Here is a 27,911-nt window from a genome sequence, read left to right as displayed (position 1 = left end):
CAACGAACTGTCATTAGCAATAAAATACGCGTAACTAACCAGCACCGGTGGCACCTGATGACGACTTTGCTCCCACAAATCGCTTTCGTGGTTTACTACCAGATACCATATTTGCTTCAGTAGTGCTATTATTGTGCGCCATAAAAGGATCACCTTTGTCAAAATATTACTGTAATATCAATGTTATACTGCGGTACTGTATAATACCTTCCGTATTTACCAATGAGAATAAATGCTTAGATGTTTAACTATAATACAATATAACACAAAGAAGTAAATTCGCTTCTGGAACTGCGTAAAGATTTCTCTGCAAAACCTAAAAGAAAACCTCAAATCTACGATAGTCTGTAATAATCCTGACTGCAGTATACTGTACTGTACAGTGTACAGTACAGTACTGTACATTACACTATACAGTACTGTACTCTACAGTACTGTACTGTAATGAAGTCTGTACTGAACACTGTACAGTACAGTACAAAATTTAGGATGGACTACTGTACTAAAATACTGTACTGTACAGTACATTGTACTGGTGTTTTAATACTGTACACGGTGGTGTACAGTACTGTACACTGTACAGTAGTGTACGGTACTGTGTAATATATTCTGTTGTTGTTCTGATGCGCTCATTTATATAGCGATCTCTGAGCCTGTTGACAGGTAAATAGTATAGCGTAAACAGCTTAGATCTTGTACTGTACATTACTGTAGTAGTGTAGTCCATTACTGTAGTCTGTACTGTAGTATGTTAACAACTATATTACTAGGTTTGACAAGTCCGAATTTTAGTCTATCCCGTCGGGACAGAAACGCTGCTCACAGTAAGCTGCATTTATCGCTTGGTTACTGCGTTATTTTTATATTATCCTCCATTACTCCTGTTATCGTTTCAAACTTGTATAGATTACCGTAAAATATATGATTAAAAGGTGCTTTCAGCAAATAATGACCTCTACGCGAAAGCCGTTACACCGAAAAGCTCGACAGTCAATTTATCCGAAATCAGATATTCAACGATTTCCTGTACCAGATGATAAAGTCGATTGGGCGGTTGAATGGCTGGAATACAGTCCTATAGATTTCACATCTTCTAGTGTCTTAGCAATGCCTCCCTGGGCAGATGTCGAGATAAGGTTGTAGCTCATGTAAATTTCTATGATTCTAGTTTATATCTCTATTTTATCGCTGTTAAGAAGGAGTTTTTTACTCCTCAAGCTTAAGCTATTCCCTGAAACGAGATTAACACAGTATTCGTTTTTTTTTTAAAATACGAGCATGGAATAACGTACTGTAAGTCATGCACCGTAGTGCACGAAATCCTCACACTTGTAATCGCTCTAAAGTCTCACAATTTGTTTTAAGCAATTCCAATTTCATTTCTTTGATGAGGAGACTCATGTATTTCCAGTTTTAGTCCACGGTTAATTGCAACAAGAAAGCAAAATACATCTCAATCTAATACACTCATGCTTAATACAGTACTACAGTATGATATAAAAATATTCAAACACATAATCCTTGGAAGACTAGTATTACAACAGTATTACTATGCTATATAAGTTATGGTCAAAACCCGAAATTTATCTACCATAGCTAAATTGTGCATCAATAAACACAATAAGCACAGTTACTCAGCGTTGCCTTCAAAAATTAGAGGCTCAGTCAAAACAGCCTCATTTTGCGCTTCAGAATAGTTGCAAAATTATAGCAGCTATAAATAATTAGTTGCCATCTACAGTAGGTCGATTCACTATTTTTCTCTCTTGTGCTAGTACAGTATTTCACAACGTACTCAAAGCCATTATTTTAAAAGTTAAAAAAAACGTACTATACAGTAGAGTACTCAGTGTACAGTACACGGCTTATAGCGGTAGTATACCGCTTATTAAACGTTTAATACAAGTAAACGCGCAGTATGGAATAGCTACATGCACGTAAGGTATCTGGCTAAAATTATTGCAATTACTTATTGCATTTTTTCAAAGTTAAAAAATAAATAACAAAGTATACACGGCATGTACAGTATATTATCGGGATCTATCTGAAGGAACGTTTATTAATTAAATGTAAACGCGATTGAATAACTATATAAGGTATCTGCCTAAAGTTGTTCCAATTATATAACTATTGTAGACCTACTAATTCAGAAAATTTTCTCAAGTTTAATTCAATTGATGGTAATGTGGATAGAAAAAGTGGCTTTGGAGATTATTCTTTAATTGACGGAATACCGAGGTAAGGCATGTCAGCTCAGATTGCTTATTGCATTTATATCCTAATCATAGAAGTACTTTTATATCTCTATGATCTTTATATAGTGTTACTTGTGTACCATGCTAGTTAAGGAGTTACAAATACTATCACAGAAACTTGCTTATAAATCTAATCATTTATTAGAAATTTTATTGAGCTACCATGTCATCGTTGTTATATATAAGAACAAACTAACAAATAAAATATAGGCATCAAATAATACAATCACTTGTATATCCTCCATTTAAAAGAAATCCTATAGGCAGAACCGGTATTAGAGGGCGTGGAGTTTTGGGGAGATGGGGACCAAATCATGCGGCAGACCCCATCACTACTAGGTCAGATGCGTTATCGTTTATGACTTGATAAAACAGAATATTATGTGAAGTGCAACATATGTAATATAGGACATAATACCTGCCTATAAGATAATCTACCATGATATGGTATCTTATGAAGAAGTTATAATACCCACGTATACAAACTGTATTGCCTATCCACATGTCGTTTCATTTCCATTGGTATTACTGTACTGTAGCTACAATATTAATTTAACTATTCGAAATATATTACTGCTACAGATGGAAGCGCGATGACGATGGTAATGTGGTTTCTTATAATGATAATCCCGTGTTAGAATTTGTTGCGATCAAAAGGCAAGATAATGGTCAATGGGCTTTACCTGGTGTAAGTGTGTAAAAGATAAGATTAACATACCCATAAAATTCAATTACCGGTATAATTATAATTATAGCACGTTTCTAATGAAGTAATTTACTAAAGTTGTTGCAATTGGTATTCAATGAAAATCTACAATTTTTACTAATTGAAATACTGTATGACTTATATTTAACGCCTAAACAGAATGAGTAAGGAATACTACAACAACAGATGATTTTGATATAAACTCGAAGAAATTCTTTGTAGGATTAAATTAAGATCCATTTTTACGAAATTAAATTTTGATATTTACCATATTCAGTATAAAGTTTAAAATATATCCTGTACATTAATACTAGATGTCATTCAATAGTGAGACTTGCTCTAAACAGTAATGATCATATACTATATCATGCGTTTCACTATATTTGTAAGTGTCTGTTCATATCCATACGAAACATTTAGTGTAACCTTGGAAAATCATTTCTCATTTCGATGGGTTCGTAGATTAGTTAACAAACGATACGATTAAGTAAACAACATAGAGAGAAAAGCATAGAATTTTTATGAGGATTACTCACATTCTGACATCTGAGGTCACTACTGGAATAGGCATGTTGAATAAATGATTTTTTTATACTGGGTCAAATGTCATTTAGGGCATGGTCGAAGCTGGAGATACTGTGACAGTAACATTAAAAAAGGAATTTGGAGAGGAAGCAATGAACAGTTTGGAAGCATCTGAAGTCGAAAAGAAAGAAATTGAAAAAATGCTTCATCAATTATTTAGCAGTGGCGGTAAACAGGTACGAAATCAATTTGCTAACAGTAAACTACTTATTTTTTGTTTAAATATCTACAAAAATACTATAAACTATTCACGTACTTTCTTTCACAGATATATAAAGGCTACGTGGACGATCCACGTAATACCGATAATGCTTGGATGGAAACTACGGTGGTGAATTTCCACGACGATAGTGATTCTGCTTTCAGTCACTTTAAATTAAAAGCGGGAGACGACGCTGGAGACGTAGCATGGCTGGAAGTCGACCATAAACTTGACCTCTACGCCAACCATAATGATTTTATAATGGCAGTAGCAAGATTGCATGGGGCATACTACTAATTATCACGGAATTCATTCTAAGCCGCTCCGGATAACATTTTCAGTTAATGTACAGTATTCAAGATACGTAGAATCAATAGTAAATATTATGTTACAAGTTATCTTGTACAGAATCATTTTTTATAAGTACATATGAGTATTTAGTTAATTTAAAGTTCGGTGGCTACTCCGCAGGCTGAAAACTGGCCAATATATCGGTTGTGTCGGTCAGTCGTAATTACAAAATCAATTTACAGTAATCGTTAATTTTAATAACAATTATATGAAATATCGCTTCTTTCTATTGTTGTATGCAGTACCCACGGTAAGACCTATATCTATTGGTTTAACGTTTAGTTTTCTAAAGTTATTAGCGTGAATCGACTGGGTATTAGTGGGTAATAATCTATAGTAGTACTTGTATTCTATAAATTTTTGTTTCTAAAATCGATATATAAAAGTTTGCCGATATGAGACAGTACGGGACCGCACTATCGTATATAGTATACATGATACATATGTAGCGCACATATATAATAATTTTAACTTATTATTTCGAATAATAAGACCTGTAGCGTTTGCTTTCTATAATTACCTTGTATACGAGTATGTTACGGAACGTTACTAACGTTTTTATTGTTCAAGCGTAATCGTATATGTATATATTTACTCCTGTCAATAACATACGTATGCGTTATTCTGTTATTTGAATTTTTGTAACGATCATCAATGAATGTATCCGTATCGTATGAATAACGTGGCACTTGCTGTTACAGTACACAAAGTAATGAGGTTTGCTGACGACTGCTACATTTAGTAATGGCTAGACTGTTTAATCAAAATTATCGATTTGTGATCACTACTCATTCTAATCATCGCCATTCTAGTGATGCAGACTGTTGTGTGTAATAATAATAATAATGATAATTGTAATAATACTATACTGCAGACTGCAACAATAATAATATTAATTAAATGCAATGAGACACCGCATACCGTACGTCCATACGAGACTATGTGTCTGCGATGACGATAGTCTTGACTAACTATGAATAAAGATATAACACAGAGTCACAGACCATTCAGCAGTGGAGCTCCGGATCCGCGTTTAAAAGCTTTTCTTGACTATGTACAATTGGTATACAACTATTATTCAGTGCCTTCACAGCACGTATCTTCGTCCGTTTTTTTGTATTTGCACAATCATACTTTGTTATGACTTGACATAGCATACATAACCGTCAAGTACTGTGATACTAGTTCAATAAGTTGTGCCAGCTAGGTAAATGTACAAAGTAAGATCATGGACCTTTAACTTTTCTTCTAGTAGTCCATGAAAAGGTACAGGCATAGTCACTACATAAAAGGAGACTGTCTCGCTTACGAGCATTACTATTCCCGTCTTCATTTTACGAAGCAGCGCGGTAATACTAAAAGGTATACCTAAGTCCAATATATAAGGTTTGGAAATACAATTTTCGAAGGCCACAGCAGAATGGTGGCTTGATTTAGCATTTTGAAAACGAGGCAATGCTGATTGAAATGTGAAGAATATATATCTACTGCAGTATATGATTGTGAAATTTGGGTGCTTTTATAGCAGTAATACTCAGAACTTAATGTCAATTTTGGCAAATCCTTTTCACTGTATCTCTAATAGAAAACTAGCAAAATCGTGGGCGATACGGATAGAAGGACAACTTAAACGATTTTTACAAATGATGTACAGTGTACAGTACCTCACTACCAGGATTCTACTTCTGGTCATTAAATTCTGATTGATAGGCTCAGATAAGTTCGATAGGGTTAAATGAAAATTCGGCAAACAGTAATTCACAGTTTACTGCAGAAATGATCTATAACAATCTTTAATCGAAAGACATAACCGGGTACTATACAGTACAGTGCTGTACTATGCAGCAAGGAATCAAGATACTGTGCAGTGGTACTCGTACTTTTAGTCGGATAACTATTCGCCCGGAATCGAGACGATTACTGAGTATCGAAGCTCTAGAAAAAGTCAAGTAAGTCTTTCAACTCTACCCTTGAACTAGCAGCTACCACATACATTAAAATTTGATGCAAATTTTGAGATACTTAATTTAGCTAAATTCGTAGTCGTTACTAATATTTGTAAACGTATACATACTGTTTACACACCCTCCTTTGCAAAATAATAGATTGGCAAAACGCGTACTAAACAGAAATAACAAGAAATCTTCTATAATTTTAATAGATGGTCTTAACGTTATAAAGGAAGCTTTTAACGCGGGTTTGCAATTACATACCTTTTTTTATTCTAATGATAACATATTCGATGAGCACTTTTCTGAGTATATCTTTGACATATCTGATGAGTGTCTCTGCAAGATTCCTAAATGGTATTTAAATTCCATGACTTCCGTGCAAACGAATCGTGGGGTAGCTGCTTTATTTTTTAAGCCTAAAACATCTTCTTTCGATGAAATATCAATGGCTAGTGATAAAGAACTCTTACCGGTAACACTAATCTGCGATAACGTTAGAGATCCTGGAAATCTTGGCAATATCATTCGAAGTGCTGCCGCCGCTAACTGCAGTTCAGTTATTTTAACTCATGGCTGTGCCGATCCTTGGCAGCCAAAAGTTATGAGATCAGCCTCTGGCAGTCAATTTCAGCTTCCTATCTATTACGACATCACTTGGGGTCAAATCAGTTGTTCTAAGGCATTAAAATCCATGAACTTTTATCTAGCTGAATGTATGCGAGACCAATACCAATACTTACAAAATACTCGTTCCACTTCTCATATTTCAAATGAAAAAAAATTAGTTCCTTATTACGACATTGATTGGACACACAAGTCAGGAGCTTTATTGGCTATTGGAAACGAAGCGCATGGCTTTAAACTCAATACTACCGCATCTGTGACTGAATGTTGTGATATTACACAACGTATAACAATTCCTCTCTGTCATCGGATTCAGAGCTTAAATGTCGCTACTGCAGCAAGTATAATATTGTTCGAAGCTTCTCGGCAGATGGATGCGAAAAGGCACTATCTAAAATCTTGTTAATTTAACACCTCATTTAGACATGCTATACATCTGTAAGCTTATACGTTGCAAGATTCCTTTTAAGAATCAATTCCTGCGCTATGACTGCATACGCTATGCAGTAGTAACAATCATTAAATTCCAATTGGTTTCGGACATTGATTAATATAACTAGGAGTCCAAAGTAATGTCTGCTGATTGTCTAGGTCGGATAGCATTTTGCGTCCTGGTCCAGATTTGGACTTTTCTGACATTACTAACAAAGTTTTAAGTGCCTTTGCATGTAATATGATGTGACCATTAGATTGATTTCGGTCATACACGTTTTTCTTAGTTAAAGATATGTTAACATAACTGTATACGGAGAATATCACAAACTATGATCTATTTTTTGTCCTTGAGAGCACGAATAACTCAAACAACTCATACTTTAGTACCTCTTAAGGGGGAGATATTACAGTGATAAGATGTTGCCTATGTTGTAAATAGTAATTGATTGTAGCAAACTAGTAAGTCTCATACAGTGCAATGTAATAATTTTTTTAATCGAAACTAGGTACGATAAGTATACTTAGTTTTGAAGATATACGGTATTTAAATGTACTTACTATTAAAACAGTTACTATGCGAGTACATCAAAGAAGCTTTTAATAAAATTCTTGCAAAATTGAATGCTACATAATACGCTCGTAGTAATCACTTAATTAACCAAAATCCTATAGACGGGCTTATATATAGTATGTATTATTAATTAATTATGAATTTACTTATTATATGTTTCTAGTGATAAGAAGTCTTTTACCAATGGTAATCACTAATATGGGAGATAGAAATAAAGAAATAGACGAAATGCTATTATATTTTAAGATAATGCGATGTTCTATCCTTATCTGATATTGTGCTACTTAATTTCATTTATTAATAGATCTTTTAGATAGAATATAATTGATAAAATTAATTGTCAAGCTATCTGAATTATCGTACTGTTATAAGGGGCTGAATTTAAGTATGTTAGCTAGCTTAAGAATTTCTTAGCAAGCACCCATTTTACAATTGGACTGATATAGCTTTATCCCGTGTTAATTTTACAAATCACTCTTTCGTGAACCGATTCAGATTTATTTTAGGCTTTTCTGGTGGCTATCATTAAAAGAAGTATTACGCTATTAAAAATCTATTTATACATCTTATAAACTTGTTTACATGCGGTCAAACATGCTTCGTAGCGTATCTGGTTCGATCTTTTTCTCAAACATTTATTTAGATTTATTATAATTATGATAATCGTAAATGAAACCAATAAATTAACATCCTGTAGCTATTATTAGATTTATGTATCTAATGATTTCTCATCATGTTATTCAGAAAAGAACAGCGATAAAAATAATAGCAGGACGTTAATTTAGAAATTGTCATTAAAATAAGATTGATCTCATTACCCGCTGGTGACATTTCTTTTGTTCTTAGTTTAATTTAATATTAGAGAACCCTTTGTTTTAGATTTTTAGATGATAGCATAGATATTTTATTACATTCACTATTTTAAATTTCTATTGATTAGGAACCATGGGGTGATTCATTATAGTACCGTGTAAATATACACTACAAACTCTGCGACTATAATATAATCAACTGGAAATCACAGAAAAATAAATTTCTTAGATTTTTTGTTATGGCATTCTTTGAAGTCTTTTAAATTTATTTGGACTTTGAATACGTTTTCTTAATTGTAGCAAGAGTCATAGATGGAAAAAGATATATACTGTATTTGTGGATAATAAAAAAATGCAATAGATTGACATTCAATATGAAATATACGGTTGTGGTATAGAAGTAATGTGAAACTATTTCTACACTCATTCACGTATCAATAATAGCATCTCAATTTAAATACTGATGAGACTACATATTATAGTACAGTCACTATATCAAGATATCTAATATTATATGATGACTACTGAAGTGTTAAATTTAAGACCGTTATCGATTTTATTGAAGACGACTATAACATGGTATTAAAATTACATATAAATAAGAAGTTTCAAAAGGTACAAATAAATCACGTTATACACTGATTATGCACTTCATCAATCGCCTGCAATGATATTTGCATACACTATATACACGATATAACCATTTATGAATAGCATATATCTGCTGCAGCACGAGATCATTCGCGGTATCCTGTATCTCTAGATTCTTATAACGATATTATCCCACTTCTTTCCAACTTTATTTTAAAATTTTATTGAAAGAAGCCGAATGACAGCTATATTTTAAAATATGTCACGTGAACAATGCTATCACAAAACAGCTTTGCAACAAGATAACGTAATGTACGATCAATAAGTCAATTCATTGAACCACGTATCAAGGAACGATATCTGCACTATCAGAAACACTTTTGCTCTACTAGCAGACTACACAAAGACTTGGACGTCTCGTATTTTACGTTAAACACTAAGTCTGAGAATCGACTTTATTACGCGATATACTGCATTTATATACTCTTCCTCAATAGTTCATGAGTCATAGTTAGTACGATTAACTTTGGAATCATTTACTGAATTAGATATTAATTTTAGCTACTGCTCCCTTAATGCAGACAACAGTATTTATGAACATAGACATCTGATTACTAATACAGAATAGTCAGATTACGACATGTCCTATCATAGAACATTTCCATGATAATTTACAATCTACCATAAGTAAGTTATAATCACAATGATTCGAACTGTAAGTAGATGATTTGCATTCCCTATTATAACTATTAATTTCAGTATGTGTATATGTGTCACTGTCATAAAAAGTCAGTGATATATTAAAACACAGTATATCCAAATTAGAAGTTAACTAAATAAGGATAGGCTAACAGAATTATCCTAACATAGATATTTCTAATCTAATACAGTATATAACACTGTCACAAATGCCTAAAGAATTTTCTTTTAATCTGAAATTAGTGGCCATTCTCATTATTATCTATGTCTTCGTCAATACATAAATTAAATTATTTTAATATCAGTTGCCTAATTATAATAGCTCATTAGACCGTAACGACTACTCTTTTCAACTTAATATTCCTTGTCAAAGTAAAGAAAATGCTAATAAAAGCCTGATAACATAAAATACTCACTATAATAGGTATCGAAACAATCTGCAATAATTTATTCTTGTCCCTGTTTTCATGGATGCAGGTGTGCTTATACGTATTGCCTAATTGTCTTTATATCTACAAATAATATCGTAGAGTCTTTTCCTTATATAGATATTTTAGAATAGAAGTAAAATAAACGTATAGATTTTCTTGTATAATCAGACATGCATCTACTTTTTAACGAAGTTATTTCGCTTAAATTAACTGATATATTGTACTATACGTATATATAGGCAGAGGACAACATAAAGAAAAGTCAAAAAATACCTCAGTTAAGTCAGCGGTGTTAGTTATATTCCTCAAAACTTATCACTGAAGATAACCATATCTAGCAATTAGATATGGTTTACGAAATAGAAGAGGATAGTCGATCCGCTATTTCACAGGAAATTACCAGAAGCAGTAAAAAGTTTTTTCGGGATGACTTCTTAACACGACGTGGAAGACGTGAATATTTAATGAAAATGTTACTTCTAGTAACTGTTCCAATTATGGGAGTTATTGCTGAATCGATGATCCGCTTAGTTAATTCCATAAGTGAGGAAACAGCAAGTTATAAAACAAAGGAGCAAATGAATTTAACTGAGAGTTCAGGTAAGTTTTGAAGCTTTAATTGGAAAGCACTGAAACTGAAAATCTCAATAATAATTGATAATGGATTATTTGATCCATCACAGTCGCATCGATGCATGCCTATAAGTTTAATACCATTTATTCTATATAGGTGTAACTGTTTAGTTTTGTTACTAACGCTACCTGAAATTATTATTTAGTTTATTAAGATAATTGGTATCTAGTTGATTATATCTATAACAAGTCAGTCATTTCGAACTAATAGGAGTTAAGTGTATTAGAATGACTAATAAAAATATTAATAGTTTAAAAATGATCTTAACGTTACCTTAATATCTAATAACAACTGATATAATGATTTCAAAGGATTTTGTTTCTCGTTTGACAAATTACTTAAAATATCTTATAAATAACTGATTGCACTTTTAACTCCTTGATGGAAAAGCATTTCTAAAATACAAACGTTTTCTGTTCCGCCAGCATAAATCTAACTCCGAAACAGACAAAATTTTAGTCTTCATTCACTGTACGAATACCTACCTAAATTGTTCATCGCGGAATTTCCACTATCATAAATCTTTGAAAAGTTTATTATATTCTATCCTGGATGTATAGTAATAATGTATACTATAGTACCTTTATTATTAATATAGTTCCTAAAATCTGTTTTATAAAATCATAGAGAAATTGAACTAAGTAAAAGTGACTTAAATGCAAACCTGTAGGCAATTATTGTGAAGGCAGATTTTGTTGACTTAAAATTAACTGGATGTGCATATCTCTTTCGTTAACTATTAATTGTTAGAGTATCGTAATTTTCAATGTAGCCATATATAGTATAAAGTATATTCCCCTTACGGGCATAATATTCTCAAAAAGGTACTAATTTGACTAAAATCTACGCACTAAAACTTACGTTGCTGGTTGAACCCTTAATTTCTCATATTTTTCATGCCTAAATTGAGCTAACTTGGATTAACCGATAATTACTTCTAGTAACACTACAATTTTACAAATTTTAGTGTAATAAACTTCAGTTGTTTCTCCTTTAAAGTTAAATTCATAGATTCTAAACTATCTGCAATAATTCCTTTTTAATTATATTTTATACAAAAAAATACTTAGTTAACACACACAGCAATAAGACTTCGTAGTATCATGTGCGTAAATATATTCAGTGAATAATTATCGACCAACACAGAATTACTTACAATGCATTCAAATTTGTTCAATAAATAATAGTTATTCGTATCCAGGTTGAAACTTTTAAAATTTAGAAATCCACGATAATTCGCAAATCAATATCAAACAAATTTAAAACAAAAGTCTAGTGAAAAGAGCCATCCCAAAATTTCATTTGTATTTACAATCAATTATATACAGTACATTTATAGTTGTATCAGATAATTTGTTTTAGCTTCCCAATTTATATCTGATCTCATAATAACTAAACCCATACAAAAGGTACGGTACCGTAAAAATTTTCTATATAGAAATCAACTGAACAAAAAACATTAATTTCATTCTTGCTGTAGCTATGATATTATACAATTAATTTAAACAGTATAACTACAATTTCTTAAATTTACTTGACAATGTAAAACTTTAGAATCAAAAACTTTCAAATTTTATTCCATCAAAATTAACCGGACAGGATTATCACTAAGGATGTTTAAATTTTTATCAGAGTAATAATGTATTCAGTGATACACCAAAATGTCCATAGATTTATAATGTTTCGATATTAATAATACAGGACATTAACGCTTTACACAGCGAAATGTGATGCTTAGACTATTCAGAATAGTAATAATTACGTTATAAGCACTTACAAACCGCATTAAACCTATTCCAGTAAAAAAATAAAGCAGTAAATATTAAGATGTCAAATTTTATTTTCCATCTAGACTAATATTTAAGTAGCAATTCATGAGAGAATATAGTCTGTGTTCCTATATTATTGTTTAATGGTAATTTTAACAATAAGATAAAAAATTCTACGTGATAAAAATATCTTTAATAAGAGATTTAAAGATTTAGTTTAAATGTTGATATCAAAGATTGGTCATCATTTACTAGTCACAGTTATAAGCGACAATTTTTATTTTTGGGGGATTCTATAAGCATCATTTAGTAATCAACATTTGATTTAAAAGCGCTATAATTCTAATTGTATGATTCGCCTATTTTTCAAAACATAAAATCCGCTGCATTTCAGCAATGGCTAGTAACTTGCTATTGTAATTAAATTTAAAGAATGGTTATCTATCATTTAACTAAAGTTTCATATTATAAATGTCGTCATTGACTTTCAAATATTCTGACTACAACGGTAATAACTAGTAGAATTGACATTCCCCCAAATACTTATTTTAAAAATATATCTAGCTGTCAATTTATATCAAAGAATGCTACCAATTGAGTTTACCACAAATTCATAGTATTAAGCAAATATTGCAAAAGCATAAATTATAATTAATAGATCGTAATTGGTACTCAAAAAAGATAGATTTTTAAATGATTATATGAATACGCAGAAACAGTAGTGAAGGCTTCATAAAGCCGATTTAAGGTTGTATCTATTCTTTTAATGAATATAATTAATATTCCATATATGAAAACACACCTTTCGTCCAATTTAAATCGTTCCCAATACTATGCATATAAGCTAAGATTTATGTGTATCGCCTTTTAGACAGGTTAATCGTAATTGCAATTAAATTATCTGTTAAATGTAGCTCAACTCATTCATAGCCTGCAAAATGAAAGAGGACAAAGAATATTAGGAATTGGAAATATTACAACTCTGGAAAGTATTTTAAAAGCTTACAATAGCACAGATTCTTGGATAGATAAATTACAGATATGGCCACTGCCCAATACAATTATCGTACCAAATTTTTTACTTACTAGATCACAACTTCTCACTCACATACAAAATCATCGAAAAACCAGCAATAAAATAATCACAACTTCATCTGCTATACGAAAATTCATTTTGGACGAAATTTATTTTTACGAAAGCATTATCAAACCGTTGATCGAGTATCTATTAAAATTAGCTCCAGCATCGAGAAATTCTAATGTTTGGAAATTATATGTTGGATTTAAAATGTTAGCTTCAAGTAAAGAAGAAGCATCAATAGTTCGAGAATTAGGAGTACTACATTATTACTTAGGTTATTTCACGGAAACGGACTTGAAACAATATATTAAAGCCGATTCACTAAATTCGGCTTTCTTAAAAACGTCTAAGATTTTTGCTTCTCAAATTAATGATTATCTTAATTCTGCGTTAGAATCTTATCCCTCTTTATTAATAACACTGAACAAGATGAAAGCAGAAATTGTAAGTAACAAAACAATCCATAATCGAAATCCGCTTATGTGGTGGTTTCAATTGAACACTGCTTATATTAATATTGAAAATACAGTGCATAAAAGACTCTCAACATCAATACAAGGCTATCTTGAAAAAGACATTCGCCTGGAGAATACTGATGTTATTATCGCTATTTGTCTCCTCTTTCTAATTTTTTGTATTTGTCCGCTGTTATTTAAACTTATGATAAATTTGGTCCGATCAATTGAAAGATTTGCCGAGGATGTGGTCCAGAAAACTGATCTGCTGAAATTTGAACGTGAACGAGCTAACTCACTTCTATACAGGATGCTACCGAGAACAGTGGCAAAAGAACTTAAGCAAACTGACTCTGCTACTGCAGAGTATTTTGATCAAGTTACCATTTTTTTTAGTGACATTGTTGGTTTTACTCAACTATCCTCGCGCAGTACACCCTTACAAGTTATTGAATTACTAAACGCTCTCTATCTAAATTTTGATAACACTACGGAGCTTTATAATGTTTATAAAGTTGAAACTATTGGAGATGCTTACATGGTTGCATCAGGTGTGCCGTTACGAAATGGACGGAAACACGTGTTCGAGATAGCCAAAATGGCAATTCATTTAAGGAAAGACATCGAACAGTTCGGCGTGCCTCATATGCCGAGTTACAGATTGCAACTAAGGATTGGTATTCATTCAGGCATGTCAATAAAATATGTATTTAGCTATTAGATATCTATACGAGTAAGTATATTAATAATATAGTGAAGGTTTGCATTTCCTACGTGTTAGATTGTTCTTATTATAAGTAGTAAAGTGTTCAAATTACAATCAATCTTATGTAACTTGCAAATTCATTCAAAAATCTAAATCACTAAACTCAGAAGCCTTCAGTGTAAATCTAGTAATGTAATTCAACGACAGATAATGCAAAAATGATACACGGAGATCTTGATTATGTCTACATTCCAACACGATATACGGGATGATGTAAATATTATTCGCATTATCTATTTGACACCAACGTAAGTTGGTCAGTATCAACTATTTATATAGTACAATATCTTGTAATTAGTATTCAGAAAGAATTTCACCTATTGAATTAATAGATAAGACACTCTTTATGTTTTTAATCTTCGAAGTATCGACTTAAAAATATAATTTCAACTCTAATACCTATTGGTAATAATTAGGACCGTGCATGGCCGGTGTAGTAGGAACAAAGATGCCAAGGTACTGTCTCTTTGGAGATGCAGTTAATACAGCAGCTAGACTAGAAACCACTGGAGCTCGTAAGTGACAAATAGACTAGTGCCGATGTCACTATAAAAATTTATTCGCTTATTACGCAGTACTGTAGTTCAATAAATAAGAAGCATTATAATAAGTCTCATAATTTGAGTACCATGTATTGGTCCAGAACAATGCGACTTTAGAGATAACTCAGCACAGTTGCATTATCTGCCATTGTTGCATTGTATTAATTAAATTTAAAACTTATCCTTCCTGCAGCTAATCAAATTCACATTAGTAAGGAATCGTATGAATTACTAACGATCTTTGGTGGTTTTGAAGTCGAGTATCGTGGAACTGTGGAACTCAAGGTATATAATATAATGTTATTCTTAATTGGTCTATTATGGCCCAAAATAATAATTGTTTTCACTTTGATTATTATCAACGATTTACAACACTTATGATAAAGCTATACTTATCCATACACTTAACTTGCATCAATGCGTGCCGTGTAACGAAGATATAGTGTACTGTAATTGATAGTATGCTTTTTAACATGCTACTGTAGTGCTAAGATATTGCCTACTGTAACTACTTAATTTCTTTGATTATATGACAAAATATATTTAATATTAAACATGAACTAAAATTTTCGTATTATATTAATTCCAACATATAAGTTTCAATAAGTTTCTGGCAGCAACTAAGAAGCTAGTGTAACGTATCTTACTAAATTTAAATTATCTTTAATAGGGTAAGGGAACCATGGAAACTTATTGGCTTATTGGGCGTCTTAGTCCTGATCAGATAGACTCTCTGCCAAATACTGTACAATGGAAAGATACAGATATAGCAAATATATAAAAAACACGAGCATGGTGTATGATCATATTAACAATCCGGTATTGTTGTATCAATATCAGATACTTAATATTGTCAAATATCGATTAAATCCCTAGCCTACTTTATGCCGATACTGAAATTGTTCATTAACGTTTGCGGGATACTATCTGTAAATTTAAGTGAGCAGTTACTAACCAATATGTCCATATCAGACCTGAATATACGTATGGTATAACATTATAGACGCGCATAGTACCGTACCAGCTGATCATATATAAAATCATTGCGTCCTATACGCTCAGTCTTCGTAATATTTATGTTTTTTTCACTATATATAAATTACAAGCGCTGTATTATGTATGCAGGCGCTAGCATTAGGGAATCCAAGCCACATTTAATTAAACGTTCTGACGTGAGTTCCCATCACGGTCCATAAGTATTTAATATCTACTAAGATTCGAGCATGTCATAAGGATTCTTATTGAATTTCTATAAATCTTAATTATAAAAAATTGCAGATAATATCGTACGATCGTATAATATAACCTGCTTTAACTTTAATACACTCACTGTTTAGCAATCGTTTATTGCAACAATAAGTACAGCTTAAGAATTTATAACTTTTTTTGTCATAACTAGTATAAATTGAATTAACGAAGATATAGAATCCTAGTTAGAAAACTTAGATAAACCGAGCAAATAAAACGTGATGGTGAATATGTACGAACGCTAAAATGCTGTGCGTAATATGTAATCAAGTAGAATTATCTGGGATGCAAACATGTTCACTGGTAGATGTAGCAGTTTAATGGCGGCAAAACAACCGTAACTAATCAAGGCTATTAGCATAAAATATTTATAATACTGATGTTTCTAATACCTTGCTGTATAGCATACAGTGCATATTAATACCCTGTAAATACGTATATGATAAATAAATACCAGAATTATCGATCTGTAGTAGAGTGTTAAGGTTAGGAACTATTACAGCAAAATACGTATATCAGCAGAGATTTAACCTAATCTGTTTACACTCTTAATAAATCTCCTCTCGCGGAGAAAAGTACAAGTGTGGGTAACGATAATACACTGAATGAGACAAGGAGTACCGCTTAGTACAATAAGTTCAGCATGTACGAAAAATCTCGTAATGCAATGAATCACAATATCTAGAGTATATTTGTAGGAATATCACACGCTCCCGATATTACAATTTTTTTAATATATGATATGATATGATATAATATAATAGACTAGTCGAAGACTCTCACGTAATACATATTTCTTTACAATACTGTATTATTAAGATAATCTGATCGAGACTATAGCGCACTACATTGACTGATTCATCAGCCACCAAATCTAGAGTATATTTGTAGGAATATCACACGCTCCCGATATTACAATTTTTTTAATATATGATATGATATAATATAATAGACTAGTCGAACATTCTGACGCAATACATGTTTCTTTACAATACTGTATTATTAAGATAATCTGATCGAGACTATAGCGCACTATATTGACTGACTGATTCGTCAGCCACCAAATCTGTTCGCTTCCAAGTGAGGCGGGCTCGTGATTACTAATTTCGCCTACTGTAATATTACAGAGATTACAAAATAATTTTTATCCATAGATAATTCCGTACATCTCAACGGGTTCTTATCATTAGAAGTTCAATATTATTAATACTACAGTAAAATTCCTTTAATGGAAGAACATGCTGGCAACTTTGTTGCACAACATAGGCCAAACACTTCTCTAAAAGAGAGTTGCTAATATTAAAAGTATCACCCTCACGCCTTCAATTAATTATAATTATCGACTGGGCTTTACACGTAAGAGTACATCATTTTATTATCGATAGTTTTCTTTCGAGTTTACATACAAGAGATTCATACCAAAGTTCGCGTATATTAACTGTAGCATATTATAGCATGTTATATTTTACAATTTGGCGCCAAGGGTGTAAATAATAAATACTACCAAAGAATACATACAAACATTCATACAGGTTTAATATTTACGATATTTCTTATCTTGGAACTGAGAGTAGACTTATGTGATTGTATGAGTACTTTTAACTGAGTAGTTACTGGCACAGCGAACGCAGAGTCAATCGAACAAGCCAATACTATTCCGCATTGCATAAAGTTTTAGATTTAATTTAACCTTACATTTAACTCATGTAATTCTTCGCGCTTTTCATTCTCTTGTTCAAGTAAACTTTCCAGGTTAGATTGTAGGCGAATTTTTAGAAAAATGTTGGGGACTTCGTCAATCTTGCGCCTCTCTTTTATAATTTTCGCTTGCAATCTTATAAGTGCTTCCTCAACTGTCGCTATTTTGTTGGCAATGTCAGCCCTTTCATTAGCACTTATACTGTTATTAGTGGAATCTATGTGTTCTCTACTATTTGCTTCAGAAGGGTTATTTTTAGTTTCCACTTTATTATCTTCTTCTATTTCATCATCACTCATATGTAACATCGCTGCAACGTCATCACATTTATCTTTCATAATCTCTGTGTCATTGACATCATTTATTTCATCGACGTAGGGGCTCCCTGTCGTAGATATAACATTGGTAACCACAGACGTAGGTCCAGTTGAGTCAAGGCCATCCAGCTCAGAAATTTCACTTCTCCCATCATCAATTTTTTCTTCGACCTTTACAACTTCATACGAAACTTTCACTGCAGCTACATCTTCTTTAAACAATCTGCGTAATTCCCTTTCAACTTCAATAGAGTGAGCATATTTCTTTTTTGCAGTTTTACGAAATCTTCTTTTTCGAACATTTTTTAAAGGTGGTGAAATGCCATGAATAATAGCATATTTCTTGAGCTCCTTCCTATTTAAAATTTTTCCTCCTTTAGTCATTGAACTAACATCTATAATGTCCTCGTCGCTACTAGCATCTTCTTTACATATTAGTAATTGACTAACATCAGCTGATTTGTAAAAAGTTTTTCTGTCAACTGTCTTTTGACTTTCAATTATGCACGGCAAATCGTACATTTTACCATATAATTTATCATGACCATACTCGATGACCGCACGGCGGCAATCATCAGAAAAATCTATTGATAATGGCTTCCTCTTGTAAGAATTGGCATTAATGCTATCTCTAACTTCTTTAGCGACCTCAGGTGGCAATCGTACTAGGAATTGATGCTCATATTGCGCGTCTTCCCCACGCCATCGGCTCATCCTTCATGAATTTGCTGTACTATATGCTATATAGGAAACTTGAAATATAGATAGTGCGTAATACTGTGCAGTACAGTACAGTGATACAAATAACTAACAAATAAATAAATGCACTGATAACTATAATTTCTAATTTCTAATTTCTAAAATAAAATTGATCGATCTTATGTTTTGTATATACTGTATAATACGAGCACAGTACAGTACCGTACAGTATGTATGTTACCGTCCGCAGAATAGAATTTTTGCATACTGTACTGTACTGTAGTCTTCTGATTGCGGTAGGGTTCAGTAAAGTAACGGGAGGCATACTGTACTGTACTGTACTGTATCAACAGTAGATAATACTGTATTACGAGTCGGTACCGTAACGCAAAGCACGTTTAATGCTACGGTAAAACTGTACAGTGTACAGTTCAGTGGAGTACTGTACAGTTTACCCTTTGTAATACTGTAGTACTGTACTGTACTGTACAGTACAGCACTAGTGCTGTACAGTAGTAGGGAAAGAGGCTACAGTACTGTACACTGTACAGTACAGTATCCCTGTCCCAAACTACTGTACAGTACAGTTGTCCATACTCTACTGTACAGTACTGTACAGTGTACTGTACAGCACTGTACTGTAGAAAACATGATACTGTACTGTACGTTTGAAACAAATCCCGCCTCTAATTAGGTAAAAAGGTACTGTACTGTATACTGAAAAACATGCTGGGAGGCAAGGCCAGCGTTGTTGATAATATAATGTTTAATGTTTAATGTAGTGCTGGTCATTTTAACTGAAACGTATATCTGAAACGATACACTGTTACTGTAGAGGTAGAGGTCTCCACCGTCTGATCCACTGTACTGTACAGCACAATACGTAATGACACTGTACTGTACTGTACTGTACTGTATGCACACTTACTGTACATAGTGTACTGTACTGTACACCATAGTTTTTTCTCAGTGACAGTACTGTACAGTACAGTTCTTCATAGATTTTGTGTGTTCTAACATAAGTTTGTAAAAAATTGAAATAAATAAATATAATCATCGACAATTACTATCGTAATGCCTCGTGGATTTCTACGGCTGGAAACTCGTAGTCGAGCTAAAGAAGATGTAAAGAGAATATTAACCGCAATTGACAAAGTCAGGAAATGGTAAGCTTTCTTTCCCCATGGCTATTACAGTAATCGTTACTAGCGTGCCCGTGGAATATTTCCGAAAATGCTGGAATGCTATTCTATAAATGCCGCTCTTTGTTCATTCATTAATTGATAAAATAAGATTTAGATTTATCAGTTAGATTTATTTAGGATTACTTATTTTAAATCGTATTATTAACTTATTATAGGGAAAAGAAATGGGTTGATGTTAAGGGATGCTCTCTTAAGACATATAAATGGGTCCCTAGTAAGCATTGTAGATAAGAAGACGTGTCGACAAGGGAAAACACAGTACAGTACACTATACACGTTTATAGCTATTCGACTTTCAAATACAGTATTCGTATGATAAAATAAAATTAATAATAAATAATGATGTAATGATATAAGTATTATAGTACAGTATGTTTAAGAGTCTAGACAGTACAAATACGCAAAGTATCACTAGTCGGATGTTATTCAAATAATGATAACTTTGTAGATAGTATAATAAATATATTTCACTGTTAATTAGCATAGCTTTATCACGATTTTATTATTATAATTTGTACGAGTAATGAATCCTATCAGTCATTACCTAAAATAATTTTTGAATATTTTCTTAATAGTTACTGAACCCAAACCGAACCAGGTACAGTACAAACCCTTGTTTTGTAATATTAATTTAATGATATTTCACAAATGATCTAATGGTTATTTATACAAGTGCGTAATAATATATTTTGTACTTAGTTGAGCACAGACTTGGTTTTATACTGTACAGTAATGTATTTACTTTCGAATCCATTTCTTGGAATCGTTATACGAGCATTGTGAATATTGATGCTCTTTCTACAACTGAATTGTAGATTAACTTAACTACTAACAGTAAACTATTTCCATATACTCGTATGTTAACAGACAACTTTAAACAAGGATGAAGCTCTGGCTGTTGGAGACAAAAGAGACAGATTTGATGATGAAGTTTCAGGTAAAATCGATGCGCAACTGTTAATAGATTGTCTTAAGGTTCTACTATATTTCGTACGCTGAATAGCCTAAACGTCTACATTGCTTTACTAGATAAAAGGATTTTAAACCGTGTATATTCTAATTCTTACAGATATAAATAGTAGTTCAATTTCACTGAATTACAATGATAGTTTCGTAGTTGAAGGCAATGAAGGAAGTATTCAAGCTGATGACCAAGAGCCTACGCCAAAGAAAATCTGCCCAAGTCAAGGTGGCATATTTAAACTGTTTTGACTCAATACTTAGACTATATATTATTGTTCATTTATATTCCGTAGCTTTACCTTCTTTCATATTTTTTGATGATAATCAATATATCTTCTACTATATAGATGTCAGTAAGAGTCAAGTCTCCTTTACGATTGGTTCCGATGGTGAAAGCAATGATTGTAAGTACGAATTGGTTCCATAATATGATAAAAGAGTTACAAGATATTTTTAATCATTTTACCAGCGGACAGTGAAAATACTACAAATTTATTCGTATTGGAAAATAAAGAAGAGTCCGCCAGTGTTCCCGCATCAGATAATGAAAATACTAAGGAATGGAAGTTTTCAGAAGACAAAAACATGTCGATGTTAGATATTACCATAACATTGTGTTAAGCTATTGAAAGCAATAGAACTTAAAATATCGTGATTTAGTTACGTAATTATACTGTAAATATATCTAAAAGTATTTTTTAAGTAATTAACTAACTTAATCTTTATCGTGGTATAACTTTGATAATCAACTTGGAAATTAAAACAATCAAAATAGATCGAACGCGAGTGATTGTTGTTTACAAGAAGCCTCCGCTGATGCCGATAAGTCTGAGAAAGAAGGTAATGACGTTGTCGTAAGTGTTAAAAATAAAATTGACAATAATCAAACTGTCGCTTCCATAATTTATAGTTCGTATGAATCTTCTGTCTTGATTTAGATGTAAATCGTATTATACCAGCAGAATCCGATTTAGATACTTCATATAAAGATATACCTGATCCCTCATGTAAGGACGATGCAGCAAAGATGTTAGAAAGTAAATCGTTATGAAGAAACGATGAGTCACGATACGTACAGTGCTAGCGAAACATCTGACAATGAGAAAAATATAAAGAATTCCTCTACACGGAATTTGGTACTGGTCACAGACTTACAGTGCTAATCTATTGACACTGAAAGTTTGGTAGAAAAAGTTTAATTATGTCATTCATCTCGCTGACTTCTACATATTATAATCGATGGCGTGGTTTTGACATCCTATTCCAGAACTAACGCTCGTAGTTTAGTCGTACTTGTTCTTAATTAGAATTGTTGATCGAATTGTAAATACCTAATTTTTACGAATTATTTCAAGTATATTAATAGAAAAATAAAGTTATCTGATCTACAAATGAAAACATGTAGTTCGCGAGTTAATAGAGTTTAATGTAGAAACTACGGTATTAACAGGAACTAAACCTACTGGGTAGTAAGTTTAGTAAATAGCACTGGTGATAGCACTTACTACAGTACTTGTAAAGCCTTGCATAACAACTAGAATAACAATAATATAAGTTCTTGGTGCTGTAGATTGTAAAGGGCATAAAAAATTTTCCTCATGTGTTAACTGTGACGTAGCGTTTGTGACATATTTTAAAATTTAGGTGAATATGTCATCAAAATCAGAAAGGCTACATAAATTAACTTGTATTACTATATAACAGGAAATTACAATTTTACTCTCATAAATGTTTTTTTGGAATATAGGAATTATGCATTAGTACTGGAGGCGCGATCAGTGTGGATTCATGTCATTGAATGAATCAAATGCTACATCCAACTAAACTTGTCTGAGTGAATTAATTATAAGTCAAAATATTAGATTCTTATCAAAAATACAATCATGTGTAAAAGTGATCTGCTATTCAGGCATGGGCATTCCATAGACCTACGAAAAGCGAGCACTCATAAATTGAGAAAAACTTTGTATATTACTGAGACGGTATACGTAAATAGTATTGTTTGTTTTTATAGCCGTGTGTGTCCTAGTGATGTCAGTTATCCAATATTAGATAACAAACTTTGTTATCTACTATCTACTACCAGCCTACATGTTCTCATCGCGATGATAACAGTTATACTATCGTGAGAATCACGTTGAGACACTATCTGACAGCTTTAGGCCATGAACTATTAAGGATAATATAGTGCTGCACAGTACTTCTCGGACCAGAAGACACTTCGTTGCACACAATGAGTACTGTAGTACAGTGTGCATCGTCTCGAAAGTATCCTGATAGGAACTGCGCTTGATATTATAATGATAATATCAAAGAAAAATCTGATCTTTGATATATCTAGAGCGAGCATTGCAGGCAGTCTAATAATATACGAGTATACAGGACGTACAGTATAATTAATTAGAGTCTGTATCTCTGCAGTAAAGTACAACTGACCTAAAATGTGGTAGCACTAGGCATCCGACGATTTTTAGCTTATTAAATTTGAAAAGCAATCTGACCCAGAAGTTGATAATACTAAAATGTGATTAATTTAGATTCTCACAGTTAATAAATTAAGCTATTGAATTTAAATTGTTATTGGATTATTATACCGTATTGCCTATTTATATACAGTATATATCATGCTAATTCGTGGTCATGAAAAATCTGAGTTTATCCAGGTAAATGTAATATATCTTAGCTATTGTGAATTTGAACGTTCTTTTTTATTGTATCTAATTAGATACAATAAAAAAACGTTCCAATAAACTTTAAATTTAATGCTTAATTACTGTACTATACAAGAAAAATAATATTAAATTTTAAATTTTTTCATGCTAGCTATTATAGCTATAGTTAATTAGCAGGCATTTACAGGGTATTAGGAGCTCCTATCATAAATCTGAACCCTGCGTAAAAACACCGACCTGCAGTTTAATTTATCAACTGTGAGAATCTAAATTAATTACATTTTAGTATTATCAACTTCTGGGTCAGGTTACTTTTCAAGTTTAATAGCTAAAAAACTTCGAATGCCTAGCGCTGCCGCATTTCAGGTCAGTCAGTGACGCTAAAAAACTGAAACATTCAGCCTCGTCCGTCTGTCTGAGAAAGAGATGGGCAATTGGGCATTGGAAGAGCTGGACAATATATCCTGACACGTCTGTATACGGTACACTGTACAGTACAGTACACTATCAATATCATGCAGTTAATTAATTAATTATATACAGTATAATACAGTGCCGTATACTGTATGCGTATCTAATAATGGAATAAAGAAAGCTCAAAATCAACTTGTAGCGAAAATTACCATACTGTACATCATGGGCTTTAAATTTTAGTTATTTACCAACTGCTCAGCTCTGTGCTTTCGTTTCTAAAGGGTTACGAAACCATGATGAATCGAAAATCGAAATTTATTGATCAACTAGCAAGTGAACTAATGTTAGGCAGGTTATTAATGTTGACAGAAGAACACAACATTGATCATGCAAGTTCATTGCCTGTTATAGAAATATCTTCTGCTTTGGAAGCACCGCGAGATTCGGTTGGTATTTTATTTTAGTTTAGATTAGATGATTTTCATTATAAAATGCACAGTTTAGCATCGTAATTATGATTCCTAAATTGCGCTATCTCTGATGCAGCAACTACTCTATATCTGCTTCGTACATACATCGTTTTAACCTCATTATGGCTTAATGTTAGTAACGGTCTCTTATTATGTAATTAGCTTCGGATTTGCTAAATTATTCTGTTGCATTGCTCTTCCTATACTTTGGAACAATGCACAGATAACTGACTGAACATGGCAACCAGTGAGTAGTATAGGTTATCACTTACAGCATATCAGATATTCTCACTTCGCTAGTATCTGAATATCAAATTGGATTCTAACACAGACCTGTTCCTTGGGCATAATCAATTTCATTTTTAATTCATTCTCATTATACGTGTATACTTCCTATCAATAGCTTATTACCTCACCCATATTTTGATAGATAAAAATGGTATTTATTTGTGAATTATTGTTTATAGCAGTTTTTAGCCGAATGGAGACAAATGAATCGTACATCCTTGCAATATAAGAATGCTAAAGAGACTGCGTTAAGATGCAAATTAAATGATAAGGAAAAATTCCAATCAAGTTCTTGCATTGGGTTCGAGAGTAATCAGATTGCTAGAAGAAATTCAGCTAAAGAGATTGAAACACGAGTGTACAGGTCAGCACGACTCGCTCACAGAACAATAAGTAATATAATTTAACGTTTTGCTATATTTGCCCATTTGAGTTTTTATAGAAACTGACCACTGATACAGTTGCTATAAATCCGATCTTATTCTCAAGAAGCCATAAAATATAATTTACATTCGAATACATGGCCAGAGACTCCTTCAGTCGAACAATTCTTTGTTGTAATAAATATAAAAAATTAATATCATAAATGCACCACGTAATATTTAACAGTAACATCGCCATCGTCGTGATTAAACTCAATCACTAAACCCACACTAAGTCGTTGCCGACAAGAGATGCCAATCTGTATTAACTTCATTTAGCATGAAATATCGTTGCGGTAGTATCAATATTTCTTCGTGTGTTATAGCGTCTGTTGATTACACAGTAAAGTATAAACGAAAACTTAAATTTCGGCTTTCCTTCCTATTCTATTTTTGTTGTCACTCGTTGTTTCTGCATGCCAAGCAATACATAGGACATAATCGAGAATTCTAATTGATCTTTTTCGTTCTTAATGACCGAAGTAGTGGCTATATTGCAGCTAATGGCAAGAAAAATACAGAGTTTGTTATTACTATGTAGTGCAGCCCCAAAAAATAACTTAGATTACGATCCAAGATTGTACGAGAATAGTTTGAATTATACGTTAGATTGTAAGATTGTAGCAAGTGTGTATTTGTAGAAGACGTTTACAATACATATTGTAGCGATTATAATTATAGCGAAATGTTTATATTAGGATCTAAGATAATAAATTGCCTCAAGTATATTAGTACTGTGAGGTTTGTATTGGGACGCTTTAATTAGAAGCGCGTTAGTAAATTTAGATATGATCTTGTAACTTAATTGGTAAGATATGATTGTATTTGAAGAAAAACCATTGGGTAACGAATTGTATATAAATCGTGAATTTTACTATAATAATTTAGATAGTCTAGAGATAGTCTGATTGCAGCTAGATAGTCCTTGGTAGTTGCAAGACGAACCTAATATCATGTAATAAAGTAAAGTTTACAAGAAACTGTAGTTCTTGTTGTATTTTTGAGAAGATACTTTATCACATACTGACATAGCTTAGCCTTCTTGATAGTGCATATATACGTATAGCAAATAAATACCTGATAGTACGTATTGCTCACGTACAATCTTGTTATCTAAATTAAATTATAATTTACTTATATCTTTCAACTCCTTTACAGACATCCTATTGTAATTCATGTATACGACGATGCAAACCAGAGTAAGAAAACTAAATTACTTTTCGCAATTATAATTAGAGTTTTACATTTACAAAGTTGAGTTATCATCATTTGTTTATTTTAATAGTAATTTTAATAACAATATATAGTAACCAAGGACTTCATTTGCCCTCGCGAATTACTGGTTAAGGAAATGCAGTACTTTGCTGAGTGCCTACCGCATGATATATCTTCCCCAGATGATATCGATATTTCAGTTCACTGCGATATCAAAATATTCCGTTGGTTAATGGAGTACGTAAAGAGTAACGATAAGGATGCTAACAGCGATCAATCAAAAATCACAGAGAAACCCAAATTAGGTATATTTTTATAAGCTAATTTGCGTCACACTGTACAGTATATATTGTGTTAAAGTGTATGTAAGTGTTAGCTACTATAATGTCTTAGAAATAAATTTAACTCTTAATCAATCTTTCAATAAGTACAGTACAGATAGCATGTAATTTGGATGCAGTGGTCACCCTACTGCACGCTCATGCATTTACTTTGGTGATGTATTTAAATTGCAGAATTTTTTGCGGTAGTACTAACTTTAACTTTTCATAGCAAGAAAAAACGTTATCCCGATTATAATATCAGCTGATTACTTAAAAATGAACAAACTCGTAAGCACGCTTACCTCTAGTTATTAAAAATTTCTTAACATCAATAGAATTAAGCTTATATTATTAATGCTGCGCAACTTCTGTGTTTTTACAATTATGTATGAATGATGTATCGATCAAAACTGTTATACTTCTTACGGTATTATAGGTAGATGAGTGCCTACTATATTTCCGCTGTAATATATCGGAGATTCTTGCGTCTTCTAACCCTAAGTGTTTAAATGACG

General features: G+C 32.3%; 5 protein-coding genes across 5 annotated transcripts; 4 read left to right on the top strand and 1 right to left on the bottom strand.

The window, feature by feature from the left end:
• Nucleotides 1-948: 948 nt before the first annotated feature.
• Nucleotides 949-4,045, top strand: TRIADDRAFT_30196 (uncharacterized protein; the record flags this gene model as incomplete). The annotated part of the gene is made up of 6 exons (XM_002115826.1): nucleotides 949-1,136; nucleotides 2,137-2,238; nucleotides 2,508-2,594; nucleotides 2,838-2,943; nucleotides 3,576-3,722; nucleotides 3,815-4,045. The coding sequence occupies 6 exons, from the start codon at nucleotides 949-951 to the stop codon at nucleotides 4,043-4,045; spliced, it is 861 nt and encodes a 286-aa protein (XP_002115862.1).
• Nucleotides 4,046-5,938: 1,893 nt separating this feature from the next.
• TRIADDRAFT_59713 (uncharacterized protein) lies at nucleotides 5,939-7,081 on the top strand (the record flags this gene model as incomplete). Its single annotated transcript, XM_002115825.1, has 2 exons — nucleotides 5,939-6,048; nucleotides 6,205-7,081. The coding sequence occupies 2 exons, from the start codon at nucleotides 5,939-5,941 to the stop codon at nucleotides 7,079-7,081; spliced, it is 987 nt and encodes a 328-aa protein (XP_002115861.1).
• A 3,480-nt stretch (nucleotides 7,082-10,561) lies between these two features.
• On the top strand, nucleotides 10,562-16,242 carry TRIADDRAFT_59712 (uncharacterized protein; the record flags this gene model as incomplete). The annotated part of the gene is made up of 5 exons (XM_002115824.1): nucleotides 10,562-10,814; nucleotides 13,532-14,704; nucleotides 15,336-15,434; nucleotides 15,655-15,746; nucleotides 16,132-16,242. The coding sequence occupies 5 exons, from the start codon at nucleotides 10,562-10,564 to the stop codon at nucleotides 16,240-16,242; spliced, it is 1,728 nt and encodes a 575-aa protein (XP_002115860.1).
• Nucleotides 16,243-18,389: 2,147 nt separating this feature from the next.
• Nucleotides 18,390-19,439, bottom strand: TRIADDRAFT_59711 (uncharacterized protein; the record flags this gene model as incomplete). The annotated part of the gene is made up of 1 exon (XM_002115689.1): nucleotides 18,390-19,439. One exon carries the CDS (start codon nucleotides 19,437-19,439, stop codon nucleotides 18,390-18,392), a length of 1,050 nt encoding a protein of 349 aa, XP_002115725.1.
• Nucleotides 19,440-20,498: 1,059 nt separating this feature from the next.
• On the top strand, nucleotides 20,499-27,392 carry TRIADDRAFT_59710 (uncharacterized protein; the record flags this gene model as incomplete). Its single annotated transcript, XM_002115823.1, has 14 exons — nucleotides 20,499-20,590; nucleotides 20,785-20,843; nucleotides 21,205-21,227; nucleotides 21,497-21,566; nucleotides 21,699-21,818; nucleotides 21,940-21,996; nucleotides 22,062-22,185; nucleotides 22,368-22,432; nucleotides 22,531-22,629; nucleotides 24,572-24,630; nucleotides 24,960-25,124; nucleotides 25,616-25,800; nucleotides 27,017-27,057; nucleotides 27,166-27,392. The coding sequence occupies 14 exons, from the start codon at nucleotides 20,499-20,501 to the stop codon at nucleotides 27,390-27,392; spliced, it is 1,386 nt and encodes a 461-aa protein (XP_002115859.1).
• Nucleotides 27,393-27,911: the final 519 nt, after the last annotated feature.

The sequence above is a fragment of the Trichoplax adhaerens genome, genomic scaffold (assembly GCF_000150275.1).
Source record: "Trichoplax adhaerens TRIADscaffold_12 genomic scaffold, whole genome shotgun sequence".
In the NCBI taxonomy this organism is placed as follows: Eukaryota; Metazoa; Placozoa; class Uniplacotomia; order Trichoplacea; family Trichoplacidae; genus Trichoplax; species Trichoplax adhaerens.
Note: the sequence above shows the minus strand (reverse complement) of the source record. Positions and strands in the feature narration are given on the sequence as shown.